We start from the raw sequence: 25,568 nt of genomic DNA, 5'->3' as shown, positions 1-25,568 counted from the left end.
CAGCTTGACTCATAACTCGGACTCAGTTTTCCCAGAAGCTGGAGAGGCAGGCCAGAAAGAATGAATCCTGCAGATGTCCCTGAAGGCTGTGCAGGGGCTCCCTCTGCCCTTAATTGTCCACTTTCCTCCCTCGGGGATTTACTTATGGAGGAGTTTCCAGTGCTGAGATCCTTATAAGAAGGCTCTTAAGCTTTTAGCTGTATTTTTACCTGGTTTCATTCTAGAGGCCTCAGATGGCCCAAGATGAGTAACCAGTGTAGGAGTGTGGAAAGGGGAGGAAATGCAGAGTCATGGAAACAGTACATTCTCCTTGCTTAGCATGAAGGGAAATGAAATGTTTCATATTGAAGACGAAAGACCCCACATTGGTTTGCAATGTGACATGACTGTCCAAAGCCTTTCTAACCAGCAAGGGATGAAAAAGAGCTGTCATTAAAAGGATACTTGGTCCTGGTCTACTATCCCATATCACCTCTTAGAGACCCAGGATCAGACTAAGCGCTGCTGGAAAGGCAAATCATGGTTGTCATGCATGACTAATGAAGTCCCCAAATGGGCATTCTGAGATGGAAGAAGCTAAAGAGTCAGAAGAGCCAGATGGCATGTTTTGTAGTCAGACGGATGGGGTGTCAGTGCTTAGGGAGTATTGGGAAGGTGTTTCTGATTATTTCATTTCTGTAGTTTTGATAAGCTTCGCCCAGATTTTCTTTTCCTTGGTGTCATCCTTTCTTTTTCCATTTCTCCCTGGTGCCCTCTATAAAGATATACTCCTGGATGGATGACCTACATAATGGCTGTATTTTCCAAAGCAAAGCTCCACAACTGATTAGCTGTGAGATCTTGGGGAAGTCATTTCTTATTTTTAAGCAGTAGTGTCTTCATATGCAAAATAAACATGATATCTACTCATAAGATTTCAGTGAAATTTAAGAAGTTCAGCTCAGAGCAAGGCATCAAGTTTTCAGTCAGTCATTCAACAAATATTTATTGAGTATCACCCATGTGCCAGGCCCTATGCTAGGTGCTAGGGAAGGAATGGTAGATAAACATTATTTCTGGCCTCCTTGTGCTGGTAGTCCAGTGGCTCTTTGTCCTCAGTAAATGCTAGCCAACATCAAGAGCTATTAGGGGCATTTTAGTCACAGCCCAGGATTCGCTAGGTCAGTGAGCAGAGGCATCCACAGACTCAAACAGTGAGGCTTTCCTTCCAGGATGCAGTATCAGCATTGTACTCCTCTTTGTCTCTGGGCCTGGGGTGAATTTTTGTCTGCACTACCTGCACCTCACTCTCCCTTGTGGAAACTTAAAGAGATGGATTTGGGGGCTGGGGAAGAGTTGTTCAGCAACCTCTACACTGCTTCAAGGAAAGCTGGTAAAGCAGTATGTTGCAAACTCTGATTCTTACCCCCTCTAGCACTAGTTCACAGGTAGGGAACATCCACATTCACAGTTCTCCTACCTCCTGAAATATCCCTATCCTTCCCCCAAAGGCACAAAAATGACCTTAATCTTAGAGCACCAGATAGAGCCCAAGAAAGTGGGTACTCCCTGCTCGTTCCAGGAATTTCTTGTGCTTTCTGGTATAGGATATTTCACCCATCTATCCAGTCAGCCAGACAGCCAACCATCCATGTATCCAACCACTCATCCATGTGTCTATCCATCCATTCATACATCCGCCCATCCATCCATCCTACCTACCATCCATTCATCCAGCCAGCCAACCAGCTGGTCAGCCAGTGTATCCTGCTCTGGGCCTGACACTGTGCTCAGTTGCAGGGATAATAGTAAGACAGACAGATGTGGTTACTGCTCTAGTGGATCTTACATCCCAGTATTTGAGGTATATGATTAAACTAACAGTTGCTTTACAAATATGCTTTACATTTATCCCCACTACCCCTACTTGCCAACTGTTCATCCATATATGTCTACCAAATGATACGAACATACACATAAACTGACCTCCTTCTTTTCATCTGTAACATTTCTCTGACTTCATAATTCAAACAAACAAATGACAACAACAGCAAATCACCTGAGTTTGCCAAGACTCACAGTAGTGTCCTAATATCAATTAGAAAACATAATGCTCTGGGTGATTCCAGAATGTGTATAGAATTGGCATGCCTGGGGAGAGAAGAGCCAGGAGACAATGTAAACTCAGTCTCCTCATCACAATTTAAAGTTCAGCACAATATAGAGAAGAGAACAGGGGCTCTTGAGTAGAACACTCCTGGGTTTGAACTGAGGCTATACCACTTACTGGCTGGGTGACCTTGGGCAAGCTGCTACTCTTTCTGAGATTCAGTTGAAAGAGGAGATTATAAAGCTACCTCACTGGGTAGTTGTGCAGATGGGACAAAATAACAGATGAAATGTCCTCATGTAGGATATGGTCTCTGCCCACTCCACTCTTCAATAAGTCTTTTGTCTCCCTATCTTAGGGACTGAATGCCTTACCTCCTCACTCACACCTTTAGCTCTTCAGTAATTGTACACCTTGTCGGCAACATCATTCTTCACTCCTCCCCTCGGTATACATTCGGGGAAGAACACACTCTTTATGTTTCTATGGAAACACCACAGGGTTCCATTATAATCATTAGGGCTCCCCACCCCGCTCCTGCAACTGTCCCCACTGGTCTTGACAATTTAAAGGGGATTGAAAGTGACTTTCTTTTTCAAGGCCAGGGAAATAGCATAGTGTAGGGAAGCATGTATGCTTTGGAAAGAAATTGATTAATGTGTTTTCAGCCAAAGCAATTTATTAACATAAAGGAAAATTGTCACTTTTCTTCTTATCCATCCGTTTGACAAACTACTGTTTAGTTTGGAGGGGAGGAGAGGGAGTATATTTTGTTTTGGTAGCAGCTGCCTTATAAATAGGCAGGGGCAGTGCCCTCTCTCATCTGTTTTCATTTTGAGGCTGAGTAGAGAAGAGGAGATACCCCTTAACTTCCTACTTATCCAATCCACACCAAGTTGGCAACCTCTTGAAAAGGGAAATAAGCTGCCTACTTGGTAAGAATTCAAGTAAAGTCTTATCAGAGGGTTCTTTGTAGGTTGGTATTGACATAGAACACCAGTAACTTCTCCAGCCTCACCTCTGCTTCTTTTCTTCCTCTTAATTTCCCTACCCTGCCACTCTTATCATCTTCTGCCATTCATATTCCATATGGAGGAGAGAAATGTTGAGTGCCTAGCTTGTGTAGAGCTCTGGCTCACAGTTTGGGCCAAACGGTGGTCAAGAAATTGTTACAGTATGGGATTCAGGCCTGGAGCCATTGAGATAGTCCAGAGTATTCAAGGTCTGTGAGGTTAGTCCTTTGAAGATGTGTGGAATACCTAACACCTGGTTCAGGGGTGGAGGCACTGAGGAGTTCACTGGGGAGCCTTAAAGCCCTTCCTACCCAAGATGACTGTGCATGGCACCACATTGGATTTAGAAAGTGAGCAGTGTGTAAAGTAGAAATGGAAGAGAGCTTTCAGGTTTTCCTCTTGAGGGCACCTCACTAATCTAACTGACAGATCAATGCTTCAGCTATCATGCTAGGTGAAAAGTAGAAGGATGTTTTTCTAGGTAATTGGAAGCAGCGAGAAGCCTAAGTCATGGCTTGTCTAGAAGAAGAAATAGTGAGAAGCAAAAAGAGGATAAATACATAAATATATAAGTAAACAATAGAGCTGGTTTCTGGATGTAGTATCTTGGCTAGGCAAACTAAAGTTGGGTGAGCCAAAAGGAGATAAAAGTTTATATAGAAACAAACAGTGGAAACCTCTTACTTTTATATAGCACTTTCAAACCGCAAACATTTCAAATCTGTGTTTTTATTTTACCCTTACAATAGCCCAGAAATATGGGAAGATTGTTGTCCCCATTTAACTGACAAAAGGGGTTGGCAAAGGGAAGTCATACCATGAATTATGATCAGAATATAAGCCTGGTCTCCTGATTCCTAGTCCTTTGTTTTTCCTAAAGAGGGGTCAAATGTTTTAGCCTGGGGCTTGTCTATTACTGGGGGTCTTATTCTAAGAAGAAGAAAGAATGAGAGGACCTGTACCGCATTAGGTGAGGACATGTAGTATTTAAGTGAATAATAATAACAATAATGAGAAGTAGGAAGGCAGGGAGGAGGAGGAAGTGGAGGGAGAGGAAGGGGGTAGAAAGAGAAGAACTGGTAGTAATCCGTATTGTTGATACTATACTACAAGTTCAGTAATTCTTACATGTCTCATGTATTTCTCAATTAACTTCATTTTACAAACAAGGAAACTGAGCCAAGGAGAGGTTAAATATTCTGCCAAGAGCATGCACTGGTCAGTGATAGAGCCAGGATTTGAGCCTCCTTTGTCTAGCTCCAAAGCTTGTATTCTAAGATATATTGCACTGAAAGAACATAATAGTCTCTATCTGTGTGAGATTCTAGTTGCCCAATATGTATGGGGTAGGGGTGGTGAGGTGTGGTGACCAAGGCCTGGTGCACCTTAATGACCTCACCGCCCCCTGTGACACCAGACCTAACCTGGGGCTGGGCTGCATGAAGGGCACTTTATGACCCAGTTGACCAATACACCTTGTAATAGTGTTGTTTCTTCTTCTTCTTCTTCTTCTTCTTCTTCTTCTTCTTCTTCTTCTTCTTCTTCTTTTTTAATTTGAGAGAGAAAGAGAGGGAGAGAGAGAGTACAAGTGGGCGAGAGGGGAAGAGGGAGAGAAGAAAAGAGAGAATCTTAAGCAGGCTCCCCTTCTAGTGTAGAGCCTGACACAGGGCTCAGTCCCACAACCCTGGGATCATGACCTGAGCTGAAGTCAAGAGTTGGATGCTAAACTGACTGAGCCACCCAGGTGCCTCTGTAATAATGTTTCTAGATTGCAGAGCAGTTCTGACTGTGACACTGCATTCCCAGAGAAGATGGGAACCCCCTTAGGAGGCAGCTTACTCAAGACAATATAGGGGCTCTGCAATCTTGGGTCTACTGTAGGCTGCTGAGGTCTGCGGTAGGCTTTGTGCTCTTCCTTCTTAGGTGAGTCTTGCTCTTTTATAAAGAGAAAAGATGATAAGCCACTTCCATAAACCATACACTCCAGGCAAGTTGGCTGAGAAATTAATGATCCACAGCATCTTCCTGAAGATAAAACATCTTCCAAACCCCTCTCCATCTCTTCATCATCTCTGTGCATCAGAGAGCTTCTGTGGCCCTTCTTGCCATGGAACCCAAGTGAACCACAGATTTATTGACTTCCTGTCACTTTCTTTTTTAAAGAATTAGCTGTAAGAATCAATGGAATCAGTGAGGATAGTTTGGTTCCTATCCACTTGGATAAGCCATGCTGCTTTGGAAAGTGTCTCTGGGGAAGAATTACAGTCTGGGAAAGTAGGGGCTTTAGTTTGTTTTCTCCCTCCCAATACCCTCCCCACCCCAGCATAGAAGGGATTTTGTTCCTAAAACTTTCTTCTAACGACTAGTTTTCTCATTATTTATAGGGTGTAATTTCAAGCTTCACAACTTGCATCCATGTTAAGTTGGCAAGTGCACCTCTTCTCCTAGGGCATCTGTCTGCTGACAAATCCTCAGAGAATCGCAGTTGCTCTCCTTGGTACATAGATAAGCAGAACCAAGCTGTAGAAGTCTTCACTGCTGATCACTGTCTATGAAAGAGATCTGTGCTCTGTGTTCTGTGGCTCTGTGTCAAGAAGGCCTTTAGGTTAGGCCGTCAGAAAGGGCAGGCCATGTCAGAGAACTTTAACATATATTCACTGATTATGCAAGGTCAAAAGGTAAGAGGGGCAGGAAAATCTCCTGAATGCAGGATTGGTTTGAGCTCTGGCTCCACTGAATCTTGGACAAGTCTTCATGCAGCCCCTCTGAGTCTTAGTGTCCTCATCTGCCGAGTGACAATATCCATACCCACATTTTAGGGTTGTTTGTTGGGAGTCTGAAGTGAGATGATACATGTCCAGTGTTTAGCAAAGCGCCTGGCACCATGCCTGGTTCAACAAATGGTAATGATTGTTACATTAACTTGACAGAGAAATAAAGATTGGGTCATTCTGTGGTCAACCGTGGCCTCCGTGCCAGCAGCCATCCATTTGTTATTCCTGTGAAATTCTCAACTTGATTGATTTCATATTTATGGCATGTTTCAGCCTCTTTAGCTATTAATGCATTAAAATAGGGCTTAATTTTTATTTCAGATAAATTGCCAATGCAATAAATCATACTTTCTCCTTGCATTCTACAGAGAAGAAAGGGATAAAGCTACTGAGAGAAACAGAGGCTAGGGGCAAATGTCTTGGGGATCAACCTGCCAGGGCTCAGAGAAATTTCCACCTGTACCCCAAACTCTATATCTGTTTCCTAAAGAGATAGCTTGAACCATGTTTGGGGCAGTTGTTTGGGGGATACTGGATGATATTGCTGTAATGTTCCCATTCCATTGTTTGCAATAAATGCTGCTCAGTCTGGACTGAAATGTGGTGAGGGCTGCAAGTGCATCTGTGGTTACCAGAAAGAACAGATATGCTGTGTAATTTATAATTATTTTTCATTGTGGACTTCATTGCTGGCCAGAGGGAGGACTGTGGCTGGAAGGCAGAGAAAGCTCTCACAGTTCACCCAGCTCCACACTGGGAGAGCATCAGAGGCAGACAAAAGGAAAAATACTAAATAATTTAAGTGGAAAGTCGGTTACTAAACCCACAGGCCTGGGTGCATATCACATTTCTAATAAACTAAGGCCTTTTTCTCTGGTCAGGCAATAGCTTTAAGTGGCAGGCCAAGACCCTGTGGCCAGAAAGCATCACCTCAGATGGAAACGCAAGGAAGACGCTCAGGGCTGCTGACCCCTAGTTGGCTCACGTAGTTCTCCAGAGCCTCTTTCCTTGGTAAGGTGCAGGCCTGGCCTGGCTTCTCCTGCAGGGCACACAGCTGTAAGACTTTGGCCTGCGTTCCAGAGAGGCACCTTCTAATGAGCTCTGAATATCAAAACTGTAAGGGAGAGACACCGGGAATGAGGAAGCTGGTTGCCGGGTACACAGAGAGGCGCTTGCTGTAAATCTCCCTTTGCATATCCTTAACATCTCTGTCTGGTCCAGAAGGAGTTATAACAGTGCAGGAATCAATAATGGTGAAAATGCAGCCTGTGGTCTGTGGAGCTTGAGGAAATGGTGGTGGAGGCTTCTGGCATTCGGTGTCATGCATATTACCTGGCTCACGAGCATGGAGTGACTATAGCCCTCTCCTGAACAGGGGGTGGTGGTGCTGGGCAGCACTTTGCATACCCACCCCACCTAGTGTTTGTGACTGCTCCTCCAGGACTCACCAGAGGATAGTTCCTAGCATTTGCACTCTTGGCTTGGCAGCAGAATTGGGCTTTAATTGGTCTTGACCTTAATTGGAAGAGGAATGTGGGCAAGGATTGCCATTTCATTTCTGATCTCAGATGAGGTCCGAGGAGCTGGGAGATGTAGCAGGAAGGAGTGACTACAAATGAATACCCTAAGTAATGCATAAGGCAAGCCTGGACCTCAAAATGGACTGACAGAGGCTCATTTTCCCTTTTCATTGGAAACAGGAGGCCTCAAAAGTTCCACTTACTCTGTGAGCAAGCCCCCTGACCTTCTCTTCCTTTCCCATTGTGTCCACCCTCACCTGCACCCCCTATTTAGGTCTGTGTATGACCACCTAAACCTGTAATTAGAAGGGAAAGTCATCTTTCTAATGATGTATTTAAGACAAAAACTACTTACTCGGCTATTTTATTAGCAAGAATTTTCTATTCATAGACATGTAAGCTGTTTGTCACAAAAGTGCCTAGTAAATAAACTGCCACCCCCTCTTTTCAAGACCCTGATTGAATGTCTCTGAAGCTATAATGGATCCGACCTTCCCAGGAAGCTTGCTGTAACCAGACTCCCATCCTCCACCCCACCCCTCTTCTCCAGCAGGTTGGGGGTGAAGGCCAGCGACCAGTATTCACATATACCCAGGAGACTGCCATACAGGTAGTCCACAATCACCCTTTGAGAACACTATTGAAGGCCTGCGTCTTCAACTCAAGCCCTCACGATGCCCTTGGCTGAGGAGAACTTAGTCATGTAATGCTCTGCTGACACTCCTCAAATAGGTCTGACTCTGAAGGTAGCATGCTGTGGAATCTAGCCAGCAGGTCCTAGAACAGCATCCCAATCTTGTCATTACTAGCTTCAGAGTAAATGTGAGAGTGCCTCACTCACCTGTTCCCACTTGTATAATCTGAGTACTGTGCAAGTACCTGAACTTCAGTTACTTCATCTACAAAATGGGAGTGTTTTTATCTGTCTCACATGGTTGTGAGGATTACAGGTGAGAACAAAAGGTATTTATAATGACAAGTAATAATAGAAACTTCTTATTTCTTTCCCCTGATTTTCTTTCCAACAGATCCCTGCCCTCAGCTAGCTGTCATAGTTGTAAAAATCATCCAAAAAAAAAAAAAAAAGTCAAATAAACTGACTTCCAATTAGATGTGAGTAGTTTGTTAATCATAAGGGTTTAATCTGGTTGTATTATTATTGCTGCTGAAACAAATCACCACACATGTGTGGTGACAAACAACACCAGTGGTACTCTCAGAGTTCTGGAGATCAGAAGTCCCCAGAACTCTAAGTCATGGTGTCAGCAAATCTCTGTTCCTTCTGGAGGCTCTGTGAGAAGTTCTGTCCCTTGCTTTTTCCACCTTTCAGAGGCTGTCCACATTCTTTGCTTGTGATACCTCTCTTCACCTTCTGCTTCCATTGCGTATCTCCTCTGACTCTGTATCCCCTGTTTCTCTCTTCCCTTTATAGAGATCCTTATGATTAAATTGGGCCCACCTGGATGATCCAGGACACTCATCCCATCCCAGGATCCTTAATCACATCGCAAAGTTCATTTTGCCATGTGAGGTAATATATTGACAGTGCCCAGGAATTAGAATGTGAATATCTTGTGGGGCCATTATTCTGCTCACCACATTGGGTTTTGATATTTTACCAAGAAAGACCACAGATCTCTAATGTCTTAATCTCCTCTTCCAAAGACATCATTGGGGGCAGATCAGATACCAGAGAAGGGAGATACTGGAGCATGGAGGGAGTTTGTGGTTTGCCACAAATCAAACTTTGCCTTTTTTACCACAGCCAGTACAGAAGTGTACTGGGCAGTAATATTGGATGGCCATGATGAACGAGGATCTCAATGTCCTGTGAAATTGCAACAAGCTCTCTGAGTCATCAAAAGAAGATTTGATTAGGTTCCATCTTGTTGAGAGTATGTAGCACTCCAGGTATTTGAAAATTGACAATCTCTGTATTACATTCAGTTGTATGATTCAGTTCAAAATTATCTACTGAGGACCTGCTGCATAGAAGCCTTCCTTCCCTAATAAGAACATTTCATTAATTAACTAAGGGTGGGGCACACACAAATGGTAATAATGGCTTTACTTTTGGACAATCTAAATAACTGTCTCAATCCCACCACTGCTTTTTATCTTTGCCCCAGTCAATATAGTGTTCCCTTTTTTGACAAGTATCTACTGAGTGACAACTATGAATTAGACACTGTCCCACAACTTTGAGATATTAGCCATTTACTGAAGGAAAGAAACTCATCAACACTACATTACAATGCAATAGGATAAATGGTATAGCAGAGGGACATGCATGTCATGGGGATCCTCCATAGGAAGGAATGTAAGGTTATCCAGAGGAACAACATGAGGAAATTCCCAGACAAAGCAGGGTGGAAAAGACATTCCAGGAAATGAGGGGACTTATGCAAAAGCACCAACATGTGATAGAACACACAGTATTTGAAGCTAGCCCAGTTCCTTGTGACTGGGGAGAAATAGGAGACCCAGCAGGTGAGAAGGTTAGTATCACATTCAAAGGGCCTTGAAAAATTAGCTAAATGCAACAGCAGGAACCACGGCAAGATTGTTTAGCAGGGGAGTGACATGTTAAGATTTTACTTTTTAGGTAATTTAGCAATCTATGTGGAGGATTACTTGGGATGGGGCAAAAGAGACTGATGGCAACAAGATGAGGTGGCATTCAAGTGACAGGTGATAAGGGCCCTGACCAGAGACAGAGGGGCTGAAGCTAAAGGGGATGGATTTAGCAAGTAGAATTGGTAGCCTATTTGATATGTGTTGTGAGGGAGAAGAGTGAGGCAGTGGGGACTATAGTTTATGGAGCCATGGTCAATGGTGTTGAACAAACTAAAAAACAGGAAGAGAATTAATTTTGTACGAGAAAATAAGGAGTGTGTTTTGATAAATGGTGAATCTGAGGTGGTTTTGAGATACGAATATGGAAATATTCATAGGTACACAGAGAGAGAGAGAGAGACAGAGAGAGAGAGAGAGAAGGGGAAAGAGCAAGCTCATGGAAAGGTAGGGAAGGGTAGTGTCACAGAAATAAACTTCGGACCCATGAGCATAGTGAAAGCCATGAAAAGAGGCTAAGGATGAGCAGAGGAGGCAGGAGACAGCCGTCCAGGTCAGCTTTCTCGCAAACTGCAGATTTTCTGCTGCTCTCTGCTCTCTAGCACCTTTCAAACCCTACGTAGCCAACCTCATTCCTTCAGCCGTTTCAAATGGTAAATGTGTAGCCTGAACTTTGCTTCCATTTCCTAAGCAACACACTTAGATGGGAGGAGAATTTTTTTTTCTGAGAAAGACTTCCTATTCTTTTCCTTAAAACATTTGAGACATTTTACCACTTAAACCAAGCAGCTATTTTCCTGGGATCTACGTACAGAAAATAAATGCATGATCGGTGTAGCCAAAGACCTCCGAAGAGGCTGTGTGATTATTTTTAGAGTGTCCGTGGCCGTGGATGTGAAGATGAAGTGCTAGAAAAGCAGAGAACAGGAAGAGGAATATGGCATGGAGGGACCCCAGACCCTTGAGAAAAGGGAAGGGAGCTTATCCCTTAGGACAGCATTTCCCAAACTTCATCCTTTATGTACCACCTCTAAGGTCTTTGTGAAACTCCCCACGCCATCTGCACAATTATTTACTTGTTTTTTTTTTCCCTCTCTAAATCAATTCACTTTTAAACTTGAACATTTATACAAAACAAGTAATATCACTTTTGAAAATGGAGACCTGTATCACTTACAATGGATATATAGGGGGGACTAGTTTTCAAAGTTAAAAACTTAAGTAAAACATGTAAAATGATTACCTTCTGGCCGGATACTATTGCTTGCCTATGGCTATGAACCTGAGAGCTGCTCTGTCTTGGCAAAGGCATGTGATAAGCAAGCATTAGAAAGGCTTTGAAGATATTCTAGTACCAAATTCAGATTCCACCCCACCCCTCCACCTAGATAAGCAGAAGGATCGAAATAAATTTGAAAAAAGGACAACCTTCTCACCAGGTAATTCAATGTTGTCTAATGTTGGAACCACATTAGATACCACATGGGCATTCACCCAATCCTTTGAGTAACTTGTCCTAGGATTAATACTAAGGAGAGGTGAGGAGAGTGACTGGGGACTAAACAGCCTGTAACCAGCTTGAGACATCTAGAGGCAATTCCCACACTCTTGCCTTGGTACCTATGGCAGTCACATTAACAAAGAGTCCATTCTGCCGGCTGTATAGAAGCCCCTGAGAGCCCCTGAGAGCTATTCATGGATTCTGTAGGCATTGGTGTTAGTGCTATTCTCCTTGGTGAGGTAGGGTCTGCCAGAATGATCCACAGTAAGAAGAAAGCCAAGGAGACATGGGGTGGGGGCACCCAGAAGGCTTGTAGAGCAGGGAGAATGAATGGGATAGAACTGATGACCTCACATGTAGCAGAGCCATAGCCTTTGGCTGATGGGGCCACTTGGAAAACCTTATGTTGTTAACTTAGCAGCAACATCTCCATAGAAGACCCAGCAGGCAACTCATCACACGCCCATGTACTTTATGTACAGTGATGTGCACTGGGCCCATCCATCACCAAGGAGAGAGACTGCAGCTTAACAAGGCCTGAGGATGAATATTTCACATCACTTATTCATTAGTTTGTAAGATTTGACTTTCCAGGGCACAACACAAGGTTTGAAGTCATTTGAAATGTTAAAAAAAAAAATTGACAACTCTCATCTTCCCACTGTTACCCTGACGGGGATGTTGTTCTGATCTCTTTGCTTTCATCAAATTAATTGCCCGTTCTGCAATGGCTTAGATACAAGGCTGTAGATAATGTCTGGGAGAGCAGTCTGCTTTTGAATGGTAATAAGGGTTGGATACATACAATAGCTGTTCTTGAAAAACTGGAAAGGGATGTGGGTGTGACGATTTGCTAACCCATCCAGGGGTGTCACTTAATTTAGAATGTTTGCTTGGGATGTTTGAAGTAAGTACCAGAAAAATGCAAACATTCTCAGACTTGTTGGAAGGTCATAGTTTAGTCAAATATTGCCACTTTCAATTTAGCATAAAATATCAGAATGTCAGAACTGAAAGGAACCATAGGGACCATCTAATTAAAGGCCCTCATTTTTCAGATGAAGAAACTCAGAGGCCAGAAATGATTTGCCCAAGGCCAGGCCATGAAGCTCACAGTAGATTGGGAAATAACCACTTGTCCTTTTCACTTACAGAGCTAAATAAAAAGTCATCTTAAGATAGTAGAAAATACATCATCTGCTGCTGAAAAAAAAAAAAAAAAAAAGAGATCATCCAAAATTTAAATGGAGGTTAGTTAAAAATAATTCTTCTTGTTTATGATGAATAGTTTTTTGCCCTTCCTAAATGTATAGACAATTAATAATTTTTTATGTTTATGTAAAAATATATTTTTATTTTGAGAGAGAGAGAGAGAGAGAACAAGTTGGGGAGGGGCAGAGAGAGAGGGAGAGAGAGAGAATCCCAAGCCCTGACAGCACAGAGTCAGAGGTGAGGTTCAAACTCACAAACTGTAAGATCATGACTTGAGCCAAAATCAAGAGTGGGAAGCTTAACCAACTGAGCCACCCAGGTTCCCCTAGACATTTGATAATTTTTGTCCTAGTGATTAGAAAATTTGCTTAAGACGGGGGGATATAAGGTGCACTTAGAAAATGCCCAAGACCCCGTCTAAGTGTAGGAGGCTCCTGACTTCCTGTTCCAGCACCCCTCTGCCTACCCCCAATCCCTTGTTAGGACAAAGTCTCGGGATTCTGCTAAAGAGAATGAGAGATTTTAAAAAGACACTGGCAACACAATTTGGGCTTCAATTTGCTCAGGCTCTTGCTGCTTTTCTCCTCCAAGATAGAAAAAGTAATAGAGCAAAACTGTATGCTTTAGTCAAACAAAATTAGATGCCATCAACTGAAATGACTGCTTTTGACCACTTTTCCACTGTGCCACCAAAAGTGGACTTCCAGCTAAAGGGGCATTGATCTTTCTAGTAATAACAGTAATAAGCCCTTGGATTTGTACAGAAGTTTGCAGTTACAAAAGACTTTCACTTATCTGATCTTATTTGCTCCTCTTGGCAACACTTAATAGGGATAATTGTTCCCACTCCATAGGTGAGGCAACTGAGCCCTAGGTAATTTAGCAGGCATCAAACTTGGAGATTTTGACTTCAAGTTTAGTGTACTTATCACTATATGATTTTTCCCATCAACCGCTTATAAAAATCTACTTTATTGCAGCAACCTTACCCTCTGCCAGAAGGAAATGATGTGCTTAGTAATGAACACAAAGTGCTTAGCTCGATTCTTGACACATAGTGCATGCTTTGCAGGTGACTGCTACTGTGAGGAAGGGGCAGCGTGGTGGAATAATTGAGATCATAGGGCTTGTCATCAGAAAGATCTGGACTTGAGTCCTGAGTCTGACCCGTTCTGTTCTCTGAAAATGTTTAATGCAAGCTGGGTCAAATGGCTCAACTTCCCTGAGGACGTTAACACCTGCCTCACAAGGTGCAATTGTGAAATGAGTTGCAAATATGCATGTGGAGCTTAGTTGGTGCCTATACTTAGTGTGCAATAAATGTAGGGTGATTAAAAGGATTTGCTCACAGATCTTATTGTAAGGACACAAAGCAATGTCTGTCTTGGAACCAGATGTTAACATTTCCTAATTAAACACCTTGTTCTTTAAAATTTTCAGGCATTCCAAGGCCTCCTGTCTTTGCCTCTCACTTGACCTTACATGTCTAGGAGAGTTTACAAGGGTGTTTGTTCTGCAGCCCCCACAGCTTCTGTGCTCTACAGAGCAGGCCTCAGTTGTGGCCAGGTACCTGTATATGATGCACGCTGTATTCTGGCAGGTACTGCAGTTGTTGAGATCTTGGCCAGTTCGATAAAAGTTGCGCCTGCAAGATAGAGCATTTTCTGGATAAATCTGTGGGCAAAAGCCCCATGGGATGCACACATTCTAGCTACTTGTTTCCTACAGCATAGCACTGCCCCTCTCTTGGGTAGCAGTGTTCTGGAGTTGCATGACAAATAAAGAAACAAGAAACCCATGATACTAGGATCTCACATTTCTGGAGGGCTTTATAAATGTTTAAGCACTTTCATATTTGAGGTTTTCTTTATGCTGACAATAAGCCCATGAGATGAGTCAGTTACTCTTACCCCCACTCCATAGGAAGGGAAACTGAGGGACTTTGCAAATGAGTAGAAGAGGTGAGATTATTAAAACTTCTGACCATGTCATTCAGTGCATTTCTCTGTATCACTGCATCGCTTCCCTCTTATAAGGCAATGTTGATTCTAATTCATATCAGCAAATGCCAGTTAATTACTTCTCTCTTCTACCCTTTTGCTCATTAGCTTTGGCCATTCCTTCTACTCACTCTTTAGGGAGAACTTTTTCAAAGGACAAGCATTCCACACTTAAACGACTGCCTTCCCCCTCCCCAGACTGGTGCTGAGTCACCCAGGAAAGCATTTTGTGACTTCTTTCCTCTTTGCAGAATTGTGATCTCATTTGAGGTCCTACCTAGCAGATCAGTGATGGGCTGGCTGGATCCATCAGAGTGGTTTGTGGAAGGGAAGGTCAACAGTACCCTCAGGTCCTTTGTAACAAACACAAATAACTAAAATCCTGTGCAAATACAGCAACTTGCTAAGAGGATGGGTGTGTGTGTGTGGGGGGGTACCTGTGTGCTGTCATTTTCTCCCATCATTAACTGGCCCCCTCTCTTTATGAAAATAATTTTTGACCCTGTTGTTTCATTGCCCCCCCTTTCTTCAGTCTGTTGATATCTGGAAACAAAAACAAATAGCAATGGAAATCCACCAAAGCCTAGAAATTAATGAAACCCGTCTGCAACAAAGAGAGGCCATTGGTAATGACTTGGGGAAACCATAGAACCTCAAAAACTTTGGAGACATTTTATTAACAGAAACCAATGCTCTCTCTCTGCCCTTGTCTTGGCAAATGACTTAGCCCAGTAGTTTTCAATATAAAAAAAAAAAAAATCATCTTACCCTTCTGTGAGAGCTCGAGCTTTCTCCAAGTCTTGGATTACATTCAAAAGGACTTTAATTTTCTCTTGGTTCGAATGCAGAGATTCCTCCACGGACTGCAGCCTGCCTTGGAGATCACAGAGCTCCCCCCGTGCCAGGTGAATTGGATTAATCCCACCAGTCTCTCTGCTGCTCTGCAGTGTGGTCTCCCTCCTTGGAAGAGGAGCTGGGAGGTGACTGTTTCCTGAACAATTTGGAAAGTCCTGGGTGTCTGACTGGGTGGGGTTCTTTGCCATCTGCTCCTGACACATGGGGACAGATTTTGACACACTGTTAGTTTTGAGTGACAGCAGATCCTGGTGATTGTTGCTCGATGAAGAATAGTCTGAAGCCCCTCCTGGATGGGCTGGCTGGCTGTGGGAGCCTGGTGAGGGGGAGCGGTGAGTCCGTGGAGGTGAGGGAACACATGTTTCCTTTGACCGAGATGACAATGGTCCAAGGTCTTTGTCATCAGAGTTGTCTTTGGGCAAAAGCAATTCGGGTTTAAGTTTCCCTGTGCCTGGCATGTGGCTGGCATCGCTGGTGGCATTTAAGCAGGAAGGGGATCTTTCTGAATCTGATAGTGGCACTGTTCTCCCATCACCTGGACATATGTCAACCAAAGGATGTATGGAGTTGCTTATATCACCTGACCTGTCTGGGCTGAAAGTGGACTTTCTAGCTGCCCAGGTAGGACTGTGGTAAATATCATCGGGGACCTGAATGGCAGCAGTTGCTTTCTCTGAGGCCCTCCAAGCCCCTGCTTCCAAGCATATGCTAATAGGCCCATTGCTTTGCACCTTGGACATTCTAGGAGGAAATGGATGAGACACTTTGACCCTTCGAGGCCCATCCTCAAGATGCTGAGCCAATCTTAAGTAGGCAAGGTCAGAGGACACAATGTCCTGTTCAGAGAGGTTGCCGTTGACCTGGATGGCACTTTGGGATGCTGTTGGCATTTCTACCAGGGACTTGCTGGCTGTGAGTCTCTTCCTTTTGAAAACTGGGAAATGCTTCCTGAGACTGGGGGAGGTTTGGATCGCAATGTTCCGAAAGCCCCCTGCCTTCTGGGACCTGGGGAAGGAGAGTGAGTAGGTGGGAAGGTGATGGTGCCTGGAGGCTTGAGTCTTGCCCATCGCACCTGGGTCCTCAGAAGTCTGGACATCAGCCTCAGCTAGGCCAGGTGGAGTCTTACTGGTCCCATCTTCCTTGAATCGAACCTGTTGAGATTTGCTCCTGCGGTGGTGGGGTTCCTTCACAAACTCCACTGACTCTAGGCTGTTACGCTTTAGAAGCACAGGCCGCACTTTCATATTTTGCTGGGCCATTGAGCCTCAGTTGAGAGGATTGGGACCGTACACTTCTCCGGGGCACATTTCCTTAGGTCTTTGGAGCAGCATCTAATGGTGGCATCTCAGGCATGGAGATCTGCCAGCCAGGATGAAGTGGTCCTCTCCTCTGTGTATGGGAAGCTCTGTTGGCCATTCCCAGACAGTAGATTCTACTTGAGAACTAGCCGTAATGCTCCCCCTGCAGTTAAAATACTATTTCATTGCGGTGGTAATTGCCACTTAGATAAACAATGAGTTAGGCTAATCATTAAACATCTGATCTACCAAGAGAGCTGGTGGGCTGTTTATCAAGAGAGGCTGGCAGGCGGTTCTGATCCTGGAAGAAGCTTGCTGTCTTGAACAAAAAGACAACAAAAGTACCATTTAGGGGATAGCGCCAGACTCCCAATGTGTGAATTCCAAAAGAAACCTGCTACGTCTGGAACATACAGCTTCCTTTCCCGGAGCATCAGTTTCCACTGTAAAACTATAGGAAACTTAAACACATCTTCTTTCCATAGCATGTAAGCAGACAGGGAAATCAGTGACCTGGGGGCTGGCTTCTTTGATGATACATGGTGCCCCTAAGGGAACATCCCCATTTGTGTCAATCACAAGTTCCTCCTTTGGGGCCATTGTTTTCTTTCATGCTGTTTCCCTTTTTGTCACAAAACTCAGTGCTGTGTGACCATGACAGGATTGAGGCATCCGAGGGCATTCAGAGGGCAGAGACCCTGTCGGAGTGTCTTGGCTGAAGTTCACATGTAGGCAAAGTGAGCCACGTCTGCAGCCTCTGGGAATTTGAGTGAGAACTGAGCTCACTGGGCCTGGGGGCAGGGGTCTGAGGCCTGGCAGTCCTGCCAGCCAGCAAGGAGCGTCTGAAAGGGAAGAGAGAATAGTTGTAACTGAGAATGAAGTTCAGACCTGGGTTTCTCTCCCAATCCCAGCATCCTCGCCTAGTGCTTTTGAGTGGGTGCTCTAGGAGTAAGTCAGCTGCACCACCCCTCTTTCCAGTCCCCTGGTGCGGCAACCACCTTGTGGCCACAAAGCCTGGGAACAAAATGCCTGTCTGCCTGGACCATTTCCTCCTCCCACTCACTCCCAGGCACCCATCAGCCAGCTCCTATTCATCTTTGCAGTCCCAGCTTACGTGCCACTTCCTCTGGGAGCCTTTCCAAGGACTCCTCCCTCATATACACCTTCAGTGCTAGACCACAGCAAGACCCATTATACCTTCTCAGCACATCCTTCACAACACAAACTGCAGCTGTCCTAAAAGAACCATTTGTGTCTGCATGTATTTAGGTATGTCTTCCTCACTAACCTGTAGACTCCAGGATGGCTGGGGATGGAGCCTTTTTTTTTTTTTTTTTTAACTGCATGGATATTTCCAGCCTGATTCTAGGCTCACTTTGGGTGTATAATGAGCATTTGTTGAAAGAGTGAATGGCTAAGTAAAGGATCCCCTGGAAGCAAAGGAGGCCTGGGCATAGTACGGAGGTCCTAGGGCATCCTGCCAGTGCAACAGGGTGCTGAGTCTTCCCTGCTTTGACTGTAACATTTACTTAAGGACAAGATTTTCCCCTAATGTCGTCATTTTTCAATTGCTTTCCAGAAGATAAATGTGCATAAAATTATCCATGGAAGGTGTACTTTGTAGTAAAAACATTTACCATTTATTGAACACTTACTTTTACCATACTGAGGTCTTTGCATGTATTAATCATAATAGCTAGCATTTACTAAGTGCTTACTAATATGCCAGATGCTGTGTGGTTTTTTTTTTAATGTTTATTTATTTTTGAGAGACGGAGTGCAAGCAGGGGACAGTCAGAGAGAGAGGGAGACGCAGAATTTGAAGCAGACTCCAAGCTCTGAGCTGTCAGCACAGAGCCTGACACAGGGCTTGAACCCATGAACTGTGAGATCATGACCTGAGCCGAAGTCGGACGCTTAACCGACTGAGCCACCCAGGCATTCCTACCAGGTGCTGTTTTAAGCACTTTACAAGATATAACTTTTCAATTCCCTACCCTAGAGAGGTGGATACTCTCATTTTCCCCATTTTACAGCTGAAGCTGAGGCTCAGAAAGTTTAAGTAACTTGCCCAAGGACACACAGCTAATGATAGCAGCGTCTGAACTTAGTCTGTGCTCATCACCTCTACACTCCATTGCCTCTCCAATATTGCATCATCTCACTTAATCCTTAAAACAAATCTATAAGTGTTGGAACCCCTGTTGGACTGAGGAGGAAACTGAGGTTCAGAGAGGGTAAGTGCTCAGTGAAGCAGCTGAGATGTGAGCCTGGGAGTTCACAATTCCAAGGCCTGTGCTCTTACCCATGAGGTTTTGAAGTTGCCCCCTTGGGGTCTTCCTGGTCTGTAAGGCAGGTTATATCTGTGATTTGAGAACAGAGTTTGAAGGCCTGTGCAGGTCTGGAGAGGTGCAGGGAGCTGTCCCCTGGCCTGGCCATGGCAAAGAAAATCTGTTTTCTCTAAGTCCAGTGGATCCCACAGCACTGGGATGAGACAAATTTGAATGTTGCCTGGGTTGACTAAAGGATTTTAAAGGAAAATAAATGTGCTAAGTATTTGGGTATCTTTGATTGAGTATTCTGTCTGTGGTGTCCAGTCAAGAATTATTAGATAATGCCCATGGCAATTTTGGCTTTCCAGCCTCCCAACTACCTTGAGAAAGACCAACTAAGCCTGTGGGGCTGGAGCCAATGAGTGGCAGATCTGAAAGGGAATAGGATCCATCTGTAATGCTAATGAGTTGGCCTGAGGCCCTACAATGACTCTTCACATTCTGAATATACCTTAGACCTGAGTTAAAACCCCTGTCCCTTCCTGGCTAAAGGGTTTGGGGTAATACTTATCCTGTCTGAGCCTCATTTTTTTTTTTCATCTGTTAAAATGCAGGTGATGCTCACAGCATAGACACAGATGCAGGAGTTTGATGAGAGAAGTCAATGAGACATTTATGCAAATCTCTCAGGACAAAGCTAGGCCTACAGTAAGCAGTCAGTATGGGTTAGCTGTTGCTATGAATACTGTCCTCTTCATCTGCAGCCAGGTTTCCTTGTTGTGAGTGCCAGAACCACTATCCACAGCTTTTTCAGAGCAGGTAGAACCACTCTTGGGACAGAGAATGGACAGTGTTTGGGGGAATTACCTCACACTTACCTTGCCTATCTGAAAAGCAGGGCTGGCTTCTGGGAGCTGCAACACCACACTACTCTCTGGGAAGATAGCCCTGCTGGTGATGGGTTCCCACCTCACTCAGTATGACAGTCCCAAACAACTCCACTTTTGTAATCAGTTTCATGTTTCAATGACTGCAGAATTTTTAGGTCTGGAAAAATTCAGTAGTCCATCCCTTTATTCCATGACTAAGTCCTCTCTGCATCATCCTTGCATGCAGCAAGTAAGCCTACCTGGTTACCTATAATGACAGGGAGCTCACTATTTAATCTCATAGTTGATCATAATTATTACAATTTTTTTTAATGTTTGTTTATTTTTGAGAGAGAGAGACAGAGCAGGGAATGGGTGGAGAGAAAGGGAGACACAGAATTCAAAGCAGGCTCCAGGCTCTGACCTGTCAACACAGAGCCCGCTGTGGGGCTTAAACTCATGAACTGCGAGATCATGACCTGAGCTGAAGCTTGACGTTTAACCGACTGAGCCACCTATATGTCCCAATAATAATTATTAATCATAGCAAATATGTATTAAAAACTTATTATAGCCAAGCACTATGTTAGCACTTGACATTTAATCCTTAAAATGGCCTTCTGTATGTGATCCCCATTCTGCAGAATGAGCAATTAAGACTTGTGAGGTTAAGTCACCTGCCTGAAACTGCACAGCCCATACCCTTAATGTTTGTGCTGCGGAGTCTAGATATTTGTATGTCTACTTTTGTGGATTTCTTTGCCTAATTGTCCAGTGTCTTCTTCCTCTCCTTAACTATTCATTAGCTCTTCATTCTGGGTAACTTAACTCACTTAGGCTACAATTGGCTGAAGCTGGTTTTCATAAGAGCTAATGTTTAGTGAACATTGATTATGTGACAGGCATTGTATAAGTGTTTTTCATTTACTGTAGTCCTTAATCCTCACAACAATCTTAGAGGCAAATGCTATCTGTCCCTAATTTTATAAATGAGGACACTGATGCACATGAGGTTAAGTGATTTGCTGTGTCGCTCACCTGGTAAATGATGGAACTGATATTTGAACCCAAGGACTGATCCTGGAACACAGGCTCCTAACCACTGGTCCTTCCTGCCTTCTCCAGGACTGGGGAAGGACTAAGCTTCTTGTGTAAGGCTGTCAGACAGGTTTCATTTTCCTCTATATTTTCCTTCTAAAAGTCAGCCATTATTCTAGTTTAGCCCTGCTTTTTCTTTTCTTTTCTTTTTTTTTTCCTTTTCTTTTCTTTTCTTTTCTTTTCTTTTCTTTTCTTTTCTTTTCTTTTTTAAGTGTTTATTTATTTGAGAGAGAGACAGAGAGCAATTGGGGGAGAGGGGAGAGGCAGAGAGAGAAGGAGAGAGATAATCCCAAGCAGGCTCCACAGCTGTCAGTGCAGAGCCCACATCCACAGAGCTCGAACCCACAAAATGTGAAATCATGACCTGAGCAGAAAATAAGAGTCAGAGGCTTAACCAACTGAGCCACCCAGGTGTCCCTAGCCCTGCTTTTTCTACAGGAAATTTATGTACCCTTTCTTTTGATATTTAAAAACAGTTGGTTTTCCATTTTTAAAGGTATTACATGTTCATTGTAAAACTTCAAATAATGTATATAATAAAAAAAAAAAAGGAAGGACAAAAAATCCCCTAAAATCTCACCATCCAGAAAGAGCCACTAGGCATCGCTGATTTGGTAAAGTTCATTCTGTGCATCTTGCTGGTACCATCTGCACATTCATTGCACACATACTGCATACACTTGCAGGTTTACAGGAAGCCTTTTTTTTTTTTTTTTTTTAACCAAACAGCATGGAGGAAGTTCCACATTAAAGCATATAGATTCACACCATTCTTTTAGGTAGGCTAATAGGACTCTGTTGTCCTATTGTCTGGTTATACTATGATCTATTTAAATAGTATTTTTGTGTGTGTGAATATTTAGGTTGTTTCTAAATAGTTGGTTTTATTAATGCTGTAAATAAAATTTTTTAAGTATGTGAATCTTGGAACATGATTTCCTTAGAACAAATTCTAGAACAAGAATTAGTGGGTCTAAGTACTCATAGATTTTACATTTTATTGATATTACCCCTTTTCCTTCCAGAAAGTTCTACTATGCAATTCCACCCTTACTGCATGAAAAGGACTTTTACCAGAGTCTCTTTGTCGCTGTGTTTGGTCAGTCTGATGATTTTTTTTTAAGGGCATAGTTTGCCAATCCCTGCCAATAAAATGGGAAAGAATTATATATCATTATCCACATTATGGAATTTAAGATTGGGCATTTTTCCATATATTTATTGGTTTTATACTACATTTGGAATGAAACGTTGAAAATGACAATTTGAATAATTAAGTTAATGTGGAAATCGTTGTGTCCTAGACATAACCTAGGAAGCTTAGTAAATATAAAAATTTCCACTTTTAAAAAATTGCTTGTTTATATTCAATTCTTCTGCTCCCAATTCCCATCATGACCTTTGCACAGATGTCCTGGTGAGTACACCTGGTTAAAAGGAATCACCCTCTGTAGGCCTCAGGTCTTCACAGGCTCCTAGCTGGCTACTAATTGATAGGGAGTTCCCTAGCCTTGGTATTTAGGGCTTAATTAATATCTTGTCCAGAGTCCAGAATGGTTCCCCAGAGATATTGCAGTAGTCTGTTGCACGCCCAGTGATTGGGAGTTATTGCTGATCTCTGCAACACTTTATTTCTTCCTCCCTTGGTTATTGACTTATTGAACACACACTGACTATTTATGTTCCAGTCATGCCTTTGGTCCACTTTTGATAGTCCTCATGAAATAAGTGTCCATTTAGTGGGAATAGAAACATTTAGTACAATATCTGTAGGTTAGAAACCTTTCTCTAGAATAGACTCCTAGTCCTCTTCTCTGACATGTAATTAAGCTATACAGTAAAGGGTTAAGTGCCTAGGCTTTAGATGATGATTGACTGGGGGTAGAATCTTCCATTTCCTGACTGTTGACCTGGAACAAGTGACTTGGCCTTCATAAAATCAGAGTTGTTGTGAGGATTAAATAAGATTATCTATATTAAATAGCACAGTCAATGTGAGCTCATCAGATAGCTTTCAACTGGAGACCATGGGATACTGGTGACTGGGCCTTGGCTCACTTACTTTTCCTTGGGGAAATAAACTGTAGGTAAATATAGAGGAGGAAATGTACAATACAGCATTCCCAGGAATCTTGTCCATTTCCCTGCATCTCCCTGCTTTCTCTACCACTTTGGCATTACACTTGTCTCCCTGTGCCATGATTATCTGCTGACCTTCAGCCTCCTCAATTAGACTACAGGCTCCTTGAAAACAGAAGGTGGTCATAGTCACTTTCAACCCCTGGCCCTTACCTCCAGCTTGACACAGAACTGGTGTTTACTTCTTGTCAAAGCAATGAATATAATCCATATTACCTAATTTGCCTTAGCTTCTATGGCATGGAATAGTTGTCTTGGAATAAATACTTGTGCAACTAATTAATTAAGAGAAAATTAATTAATTCACTTCCCAATTGCTTTTGCTTTTAATGATAAATTATCAGTGATGTATCATCAGTAGGTCTCTGGGGCAAATGAAATGTCTGTCCTTCAGTGTACTATATTTGCTGTATTTACGACTCAGATTGAATTTGGTTAAGCTTTATTGAGAACACATTATAACTTGGGCACTGTGATAAACATTGTGGAGTTTACAAAAAAGAGTAATTCTTGATCCCCATTGTAGCACTAAGGAGGTAGCTGATAATGCCTCCTCATATGGAATGAATCTCTTGGAAGTGGTACAAAATGTTGTACAGAGTTGGGGATGACTTGGAGGAAGGTATTTGGTTCATTTTATATATTCAAATCCTGCTTCAAGTACCAGGAGACTTTACATTTTAAATAGGGTTGGACTTTATCCTCTAGGCCAGGAGTCAGCAGTTTCCCTCTCTCTCTCTCTCTCTCTCTCTCTCTCTCTCTCTCTCTGGCTCTAAAGGGTCAGATAGTAAATACTTTCAGCTTTCCTAGCCATACGATCTCTGTTGCACCTGTTTAACTCTGCTGTTATGGTAGGAAAGCAGTCACAGACATGGCTGTGACTGTATTCCAGTAAAACTTAATTTATAACATAGGCAATGGAGCAGATTTGGCCTGAGGTTTGCCACCTCCTGCTTTAGGTAATGGGGAGTCACTGATGGGTTTTGAGCAAGGGAGGCTTGATTAGATTTTTGTTTTTCAGAAAAGGCTCTATTTGCTGATACATTGCCATCTCCCTTCTCCTTCTGTACTTAGAGTCAGTAATAATAACCCTTACTATTTATACCATACTTTACCACTTACAAAGCATTTTCAAATTCCATGTAATCCCTACTAGGAAGGTTGGGAAACATCACCCCTGTTTTAAAGAAGAGGAATCACTTCCAGAATAATTACTTGTCCTAAGACACAGAGGTGGAGCTGGAACCCAAGCTCCCTTGATGCCAGCTTGGATCCGGTGGAGAGCACCAGTCCCCACCCTACCCCCCACTCCATTTGGACTGCCAGATGTCTATTTTATGCATTGGTCATTTTCTGCCAGCTGAAGGATACATTTGTAAAAGGAAGGAATATGTCTCATATTCCTTTTATATTCTTCAAAGTATGAGGCATAGTGCTGAGTTTTTTGGGAGACACTTCAAAAATAATTATTGATCACTTACCACTAGATCTTGTGGTTCTTCACATCAAAGTTTAGATTCCCTTCCATTTACATTCAGTTAACTGCTTGGTCAGATCTGTTGGTGTGCATTATTGCATACCTATCTGAAATTAAAGAATTAATGTTTGTGGCCCAAGTCTTTCTTTCCAATTGAGAACTGCCCCAGCAGCCTTCTCAATAAGGAACAGAGAGTTGGTACATTTTGGGGCCTATTTGAATCTACACTTTCCCACAAATGGTCAAGAAGTTAAAGGGAATTGGCTTTATTTTTGCCTTCTGGAATTACTAAGCATAGGCGTACTTGGGCAAAATTGGACACCAAAAGGTGAGGTTAAGATCAGAACTCATATATTTGGAGTCTAGAAAGGTATTGGATATGTAGCGATCACGAAATCTTTTTCTCATTTTTCAATGTGCCACGTTTGACCTTTTCTCACAATTTCTACTACTTATTCTCATGTCTCCACCATCTATCATCCATACCAACAAAGAAAGGTCTCCATTTTGCCCCCTTTACCATCTATCCACCACACAGCAGCCAGAGTGATCTTTATAAAGTTTAATCAGATCACATCAGAGCTCTCTTTGAAACTCCCCAAAGATATCTTACTGCATTTAAAGTAAGGTCCCAACTCTTTACAAAATCTGCAAGAACCTACAGCATCTTGCCTCGCCTATGTTCCTCATTCCATCTTATGTCATACCACTTTCACCTTTGCTGTCTATGACCTGGGTCCTCCAGTCCTGGACATGCTGGATTCATTTTTGTCATCTGGTCTTTGCACTGGCTGTTCATTTCATCTAGATTGCCCTTCTCCCAGATCTTTCCAAGGCTGAACTCGCACTGATGTAGCCTCAGCTCCAAGAATGTCC

At 43.1% G+C, this 25,568-nt stretch overlaps 2 protein-coding genes across 4 annotated transcripts in view; one reads left to right on the top strand and one right to left on the bottom strand.

Moving 5' to 3' along the window:
- Nucleotides 1-25,568, top strand: part of DOCK2 (dedicator of cytokinesis 2) — a 417,345-nt gene that overhangs the window by 203,957 nt on the left and 187,820 nt on the right. The window lies entirely within an intron of this gene.
- Nucleotides 1-25,568, bottom strand: part of INSYN2B (inhibitory synaptic factor family member 2B) — a 38,833-nt gene that overhangs the window by 5,444 nt on the left and 7,821 nt on the right. For both annotated transcript variants that reach the window (XM_042992615.1, XM_042992620.1), the window contains exons 2-3: nt 15,452-17,678; nt 14,254-14,328 (exon numbers count right to left, since the gene is read on the bottom strand). In XM_042992615.1, the coding sequence (XP_042848549.1) occupies nt 14,254-14,328; nt 15,452-16,797 (1,421 nt within the window). In that variant the 5' untranslated portion in view covers nt 16,798-17,678. The remainder of the gene's footprint in view (nt 1-14,253; nt 14,329-15,451; nt 17,679-25,568) is intronic.

Source organism: Panthera tigris, chromosome A1, assembly GCF_018350195.1.
Source record: "Panthera tigris isolate Pti1 chromosome A1, P.tigris_Pti1_mat1.1, whole genome shotgun sequence".
Lineage (NCBI taxonomy): Eukaryota > Metazoa > Chordata > Mammalia > Carnivora > Felidae > Panthera > Panthera tigris.
This window is presented reverse-complemented; position numbering and strand designations above follow the sequence as displayed.